Source organism: Syngnathoides biaculeatus, chromosome 16 (assembly GCF_019802595.1).
Source record: "Syngnathoides biaculeatus isolate LvHL_M chromosome 16, ASM1980259v1, whole genome shotgun sequence".
Classification (NCBI taxonomy): Eukaryota; Metazoa; Chordata; class Actinopteri; order Syngnathiformes; family Syngnathidae; genus Syngnathoides; species Syngnathoides biaculeatus.
Window position 1 is genome coordinate 12,193,766 of NC_084655.1, and position 6,285 is coordinate 12,200,050.

The 6,285-nt window shown below is 42.4% G+C and overlaps 2 protein-coding genes across 2 annotated transcripts; one reads left to right on the forward strand and one right to left on the reverse strand.

The window, feature by feature from the left end:
- The first annotated feature begins 473 nt into the window (after positions 1–473).
- Positions 474–2,937, forward strand: LOC133515064 (essential MCU regulator, mitochondrial-like). The gene is made up of 3 exons (XM_061847308.1): positions 474–714; positions 879–1,045; positions 2,622–2,937. The coding sequence occupies exons 1-2, from the start codon at positions 493–495 to the stop codon at positions 1,011–1,013; spliced, it is 357 nt and encodes a 118-aa protein (XP_061703292.1). The 5' UTR covers positions 474–492; the 3' UTR covers positions 1,014–1,045; positions 2,622–2,937.
- Positions 2,938–3,390: 453 nt separating this feature from the next.
- On the reverse strand, positions 3,391–6,053 carry ndufa6 (NADH:ubiquinone oxidoreductase subunit A6). The gene is made up of 3 exons (XM_061847307.1): positions 5,861–6,053; positions 3,697–3,812; positions 3,391–3,598 (listed from the first exon to the last, which is right to left on the reverse strand). The coding sequence occupies exons 1-3, from the start codon at positions 5,997–5,999 to the stop codon at positions 3,467–3,469; spliced, it is 387 nt and encodes a 128-aa protein (XP_061703291.1). The 5' UTR covers positions 6,000–6,053; the 3' UTR covers positions 3,391–3,466.
- Between the last annotated feature and the right edge of the window lie 232 nt (positions 6,054–6,285).

Here is a 6,285-nt window from a genome sequence, read left to right on the forward strand (position 1 = left end):
AGGAAAACGGAGTGCCTGGAGGAAACCCACGCAGGCACGGGGAGAACATGCAAACTCTACACAGGCGGGTCCAGGATTGAACCCGGGACCTCAGAACTGTGAGGCCAACACTTTACCAGCTGTTAATTTGATCACACGATATCATGAGCTAATTTAAACAAACAATGCTAGCTAGAACTCGACATGCAACGTCATGAATTTTTAGTTCAAATTTTGTGTGCAGTTAATTATCTTTTTTTAATTATTAAAACAAGTAGTATTTAATGTGCAGAATTGACAGTCAACATTATTTTACATTCGTACATTTCAGTCTATACTTGTTTTGCTGAAGAACAGTTGTTGACTCAGTAATTTCCGTTTGTTTGCTTTGAAAACACATGTGCTACATCTGTAACTGTGGTTAGTTTTGCCCCTCTGACTACTTACTAATGGAAAACAGACTTCGAGGTGAGCCTTTGCACACCAACCTTTGTAGCGTCGTTATATCGCCGAATGTCGGCGCTGTTTTTTCCTCATCACATCCTCAACTCGGTTGTTCCGCATTGCTTCGGGTGCCGCATCCAAAGGCTGCTGCTTATCATGGCGTCGGCCCTTTGTCGTCTCGGCTGGGTTTCGGCTGTCAGAAACGTCTTCGCCTCGCCGGCTAAGACTGTGACAGCGTGTCGGACAGCCGTGTGCTCCTCCTCCGGGGCCATTCTACCCAAACCCAAGAAGGTGAGTGCTCATGCGAGGCTGGACCCTACCAGCCCCATTGCAACTGGATGTTTCACCAATGAACAATGACACAACCACGGAGGAACCAGCCCCCCATTTACTTCTGTACTGAGGTTAACTAACCGAGTTGTTTCTATGGCGGGTTATGGGCCACCGGGGAGCAGACCCCCTTCGGTCTCTGGCGGATTGCGGCGATAGTGGTGCCCTTCCTGTACATGGGGACTCGAATCAGCAAGAACTTTGCTGAGCTGCTGGAGGAACACGACATCTTCGTCCCAGAGGATGACGACGACAACTGAGCGAATCAATCAAGACGATCAATTGGCGCCAGGTAGATGCGGCGGGTCATTGACATCCCGTAAATTCAAGCAGAAAATCTAATGCTATTCTTCTCGACCTTTATTCAGCTTTGATACTGCACGATTCACCCAAAAACCTATTTTTGACTTTCTACAAACTTTTTTAATGCATATTCAAAATGTGCTGGTCAATGTTTCAGTCATTCTTTAACTTGCTTTTCACTAACAAGAAGCCAAGCGGCAAAATTCGACCCAATACTGTTACATTTCCTGGTTCAGTCATGATGATTTACTTATTCATCTTTCTTTTCACATTTTGACATCATGAAACCGAGACAACAAACAATTAATTAAGTTAATCGCCAGTTTCGTGGCTGTAAGAAAACCTTCCACAGGTAAGTTAAAAAGGTTTACTTTGATACTGTTAGTTTGTTTGTAAAGGTTTTTTTTTCTGATGAGCTTAATTCACTTGAACAAAGTTTTGTTTACAAAGGTCGATGTTTTTTTGCAAAAAAAGCAACGTAAATATTTTCCCAAACTTCATCAGTGGATAAGCAAGAAAACACATTTTCTGTGAAATCTTTGAATTTCACACTACAGAACTCTGCAACTTGAATTTGATTTTCAAATGCGAGGAAACAAGTTAAAATTTTCTGTCTGAAATAGGACGTTGCAGAGACAAGTGAACAATGCATTTAGCATGTATTTTCCCATTGCGAGTCTTTTTTTTTCCAAAAATATATAACTGATTGACTTAAAATTTAATGTTATGACAAAAATGCTTGGTATTTTGCTGTTATGATGATAGTGCTTCACAGGGTATTTTGGGAAAAATTAACATGTCACGTAAATCAGACTCGAGGTAATATGCAAGGTTTCTTGGTAGTCACAGTGTTAAACATATTTCCTTTGCACTTTCCTTTTTTGGCTTAACAAGTCGAATTTAAAATCCTTCATGTTACCAGAACTGAACAAATGTCAAGCTCACATGACCAGTTTTAATTCTATATGCCAAACTTTTGACAAAAACCCCACCATAATCCAACCTGTAAACCATAACCTCCAAAAATTTTGGGACTGCCAAAATGGCGCCCAACTGGCCTCAACCAATCGTCATACCGGCTCGATGTGGATGCGCTATCCAGTGTTTTTTTTTTTTTTTTAGGTCAGTGCAACAGACTCAGTCACTGAAAAGTAAAAAAGTACACATCCTTGGGGACAAAAAAGACTGCCGTGAATTTTTCCATTAAGTTCCTTGTTGGAAAAGCCAAAGTTTTGCAACAGGTATTGAAACATTCACTCGTTGGGACACATGCAGTTTAAAATGTTTAAAAAGAAAAGAAAAATTCACCTGTAAAGTTTGTGTATTTAATGTATGGAAATATTGTGTATCCTGAAGTTTCACCTAAAAAACCCACACCCTTACAAACAACACTGTCACAAACATATATACATAAATATAAACGATCGTATCTCAATTTATTCAAAATGTATTTCACAAATTTGAAATTTGACCTTATGTTGCGCACAAAGCTATTATTCTGTTGCGTACACAACCTTGTTTGTTTTCGTCAATCAATTCATTGATTTCATTTTTTCTCCTCACAGATTTTGTTTTGACATATCGCCTGGGAGGAATCACCGCTACACTGAAGTTCCTTTGCCGTCGTCGGGATTTTTTTTCCAACAGTCACTGATCCTGAAAAAGTCTTCTTGTGTTGTTGTGCTATCTTTGCATGGAGTCGGAAATATTTTGATATCGGACTATTTAAAAACGGTCATCACTAGAAGTGGGAGTCTTCAACATTTGCATTCTCCTAACACCATTAAAGTCTCTAATTTAACTTTATATGGCTTGAAAAATAACAACTATTCTTGATGTTAAAGATTGTCATGAGAGATTTTAAAATATTTTTACATTTTCCACATTTCCATCCGAGTCATTTATTACAGGCAGCACAGAGTTTCGCACATCTGCCTCACTATTCTGATTTCAAATCTCATTTGCTGCCCACATTAGCGTGTTCGCCCTGTCTGTGAATTTTCTCCGGGTACTCTGGCTCCTTCCCGCATTCCCAAAACGTGCGTGTCAGGTGAACTCCAGACTCAAAATTGTCCTTAGGTGTGTATCCGAGTGTCAACGGGTTGTTTGTCAGTGTGTGTGCCCTGCAATTATGTAACCCACTTGTCGGCCAAAAGTCACTGGCCACTGGGGTAGGATCCAATTCGCCCACAACAGTGTGAACAAACCTTATAACAAAATGAAAGGATGGATTGCATATTTTACGTTGAGTGTAAGAATCTCTTGTATAGGATTATTTCTGTTTAATGGCCCCTTTAAAAGAAATCCCGTTAATAACAGACATAAACAAGTGTGTGAATGTTATGTGTGTATTTACAGTAAAAGGGAACATCTGTCACAGTAGCCACAGGCAAAACAGGTAAGCAGGAGTTCAGGGTTCATGACCCCGGTAGAATTTGGACAGAAAATCAGTTGCACGCGGTTCTTCAGACTCGTGGAAGTAACGCATAATGTGTGTCTTCTGTTTCCATACGTGGATGGTCTCCTGGAGTTCCATTTTCCCCTGCAGGTGACATTAAATGCAGACAGGAAACACCTATAACCTCCCCCAAATGTGTCTCCTGTCCCATATGGTTGAGAAATAATACTCCTCAGCTTTACCTTAATGACCAACATGTCGATCAGACGGGGATCTGTGACCTGTTTGTTTTTGTTGAACATCTCCCTCACTTTTTCTCGGCCCTGTTGTGTTGTGATGTCCAGCTGAAACATCGCCACTGTGCAAACACAATTGGGAAAATATGATGACAAAGCAGCATCTTGATGGGAGCTTTCCACAAGTTAAATGCTAATTGGTTAGTCTGCCTGCATATTAAAGGGAAAATCCACTGGTTTGCATTAACAATATATCTAATAGCTCATGTAATTTGTACCCTCTTTTGACAATGTGATGTTAAATCCTCTCTCTCATTTAAGTGTTTTGAGAAGATTTTTAATCGACAATTAAAAATTTTCAGGGACACTGCCATTTTCGCGAGTCACATGATCTATTTGTGACGTGCCACAACAAAGTCTCTATTACATGTGACATCATTTATGTCCAGTGCTGATTTCTCTGATTTATCCTCATCGATGAAGAAATAGCAGTATCGGTTGATTGGGAAGACTGAGGAATCCTTCCGTGCACATTTGAACCTGTGGCTGTAATTAATGTTGAATATTCACATGGTTTTTCAGGCGGAATGACGCGGAGTGTGACGAGCAAGCTCTGGCGGCGGGCCGCGAGCCAAGCTTCTGGAGGCCGTTAGCCATGGACACCGAAGCTAGGCTCAAGGCCTTCGCCGCCAACAAAGCTCGGCTAAAGGCCTTCATCCCCGCCAAAGGCGGGCCGCGATCCTCGGCGGCGGGCCAGGAGTGACTCGGAGTCCCCGGACGTTGAAGCTTGGCTCACAGCCCGCCGCCGGAGCTTGCAGCCCGCCTTTAGCGGCGCCAGAGGCCTTTAGCCGGGCTTAGGCGGAGGCCTTTAGCCTAGCTTAGGCGTCTGGGGCTAACGGCCTCCGCCGCCTGGAAGCTTGGCTAGCAGCCCGCGGCCAGATCTCGCTTGTCAGACTCACTCCCGTCTGAAGAACCAGTCGCGGCTGCCGGCCTGGAGCTCCCGGGGGCCTTTGTTTATGCACATATGTTGCGCATAGGCCTCCAAGTAGTCAGACTCCGTGTCATTTCGCCTGAAGAACCATCCAAATATTCAACATTAATTACAGCCGCAGGTTCAAATCTGTATGGAAGTAGTCCTCCGTCTACCCGATCAACCGATACTGCTATTTCTTCAGAAATCGGCGCTGGGCATAAAATGGTGTCCCATGTAATCAAGACTTTGTTGCGACACGGGAAACATCACATTGGCGCTCGTAGGTTGTGTGACTCAAGAAAATGTCAGTGCCCCTAAAAATTCTCGATTGTCGATTATAATCTTCTCAAAACACTTAAATGAGCAAGGATTTAGCATTACATTGTCAAAATAGGGTACATATTACGTGACCTATTGGGTACACTGTTCATGCAAAGCACTGGATTTCCTCTTTAACGCTAATTGATGAGTGTGCTTACACATTAAACACAGTACACAAATGGCTGCGGCTTGTAGGCTAAATTCATACCATACCAATACGAGGGGAACGCCAAAATTCACAACAAATACCTTTGCGCATCGTCTATTACCTGCGATAATTTATTGCAGTGATGTAGGTAAATGATCAGATAAACGTACAGATTAAGTCGTACGAAAGAAACTGCCCTCTCTGCATCACGGAGGTGACCGACCTGTAGATTATTGCGCGACATTTGCAACTTTATTAAAAAGTTAGCCAGCGGTCGTCGTCAATACATTCAACATATAACTAATAAAGATTCAGTATAAACTATAAATTTGTTGAATGGGATTTTCTGCAAATATCGTAGCACTATTACACTAAATACTTACAGTAAACGCTGCAAATATAAATCTATGGTCAGCTTTACGACTTGCCGTATACACTAGTCTGGTATTTTATTTCCATAACTGTGAATTATAATGTTAACATTTGAGCACATACAGAGGACCCGTATAATACGTAGTGTACTGTTTTTGCCACCACGGCAGACTCATTTTAAATGACCACATGAACAAGATATTGTTGAAATACAGAATGAGCTGAACGTGTGCGTTTTTGGGCACATAATTCTGCGTTGACAGCGTCAGTGGCGAACTGATAGCAAATACTGTATGCTAAAAAGGTTCGACCTTGACACGCAATGCTTACAAATCCGACTGGATAGTCCTGCATACCTGTGTTTGGGACTTCTCTGTACCAGGCTCTGTAAAGCTCCCGGACTCTGCGTTTTGCTTCGTCCAAATCCCTGCTAAAAATTGGCTTCACAACTTTGGCTGCACCGGCAGCGGTGCGGGTCGCAGCAGAGGACGCCATGACTGTTTGACAGTCGAAGTTTCCGGTCTCACTTTGTCCACAAATGAGGTACTAAAAATAAAGTGGCGCCACCTAGAGGACATTCGACGTCGGGTGTTTTGTGCTCACTGATCTAAAAAAAAAAAAAAAAAGACTAGCTAGCGCATCCACATCGAGCCGGTATGACGATTGGTTGAAGCCAGTTGGCCGCCATCTTGGTACTCCCAAAACATGTGGAGGACATGGTTTACAGGTCAGAATATGGCGGGGGTTTTCTCAAAGTTTGGCATGTAGAATTAAAACTTGT

Excerpts from the sequence above, each read along its gene's own strand:
- LOC133515064 (XM_061847308.1), top strand. The coding sequence starts at position 493 with ATGTCGGCGCTGTTTTTTCCTCATCACATCCTCAACTCGGTTGTTCCG. Across the intron at positions 715-878 it reads TTCTACCCAAACCCAAGAAG|ACCCCCTTCGGTCTCTGGCG; the intron begins GTGAGTGCTCAT and ends ACCGGGGAGCAG.
- ndufa6 (XM_061847307.1), bottom strand. The coding sequence starts at position 5,999 with ATGGCGTCCTCTGCTGCGACCCGCACCGCTGCCGGTGCAGCCAAAGTT. Across the intron at positions 3,813-5,860 it reads CAGAGAAGTCCCAAACACAG|TGGCGATGTTTCAGCTGGAC; the intron begins GTATGCAGGACT and ends GTGTTTGCACAG. Across the intron at positions 3,599-3,696 it reads TCGACATGTTGGTCATTAAG|GGGAAAATGGAACTCCAGGA; the intron begins GTAAAGCTGAGG and ends TGTCACCTGCAG.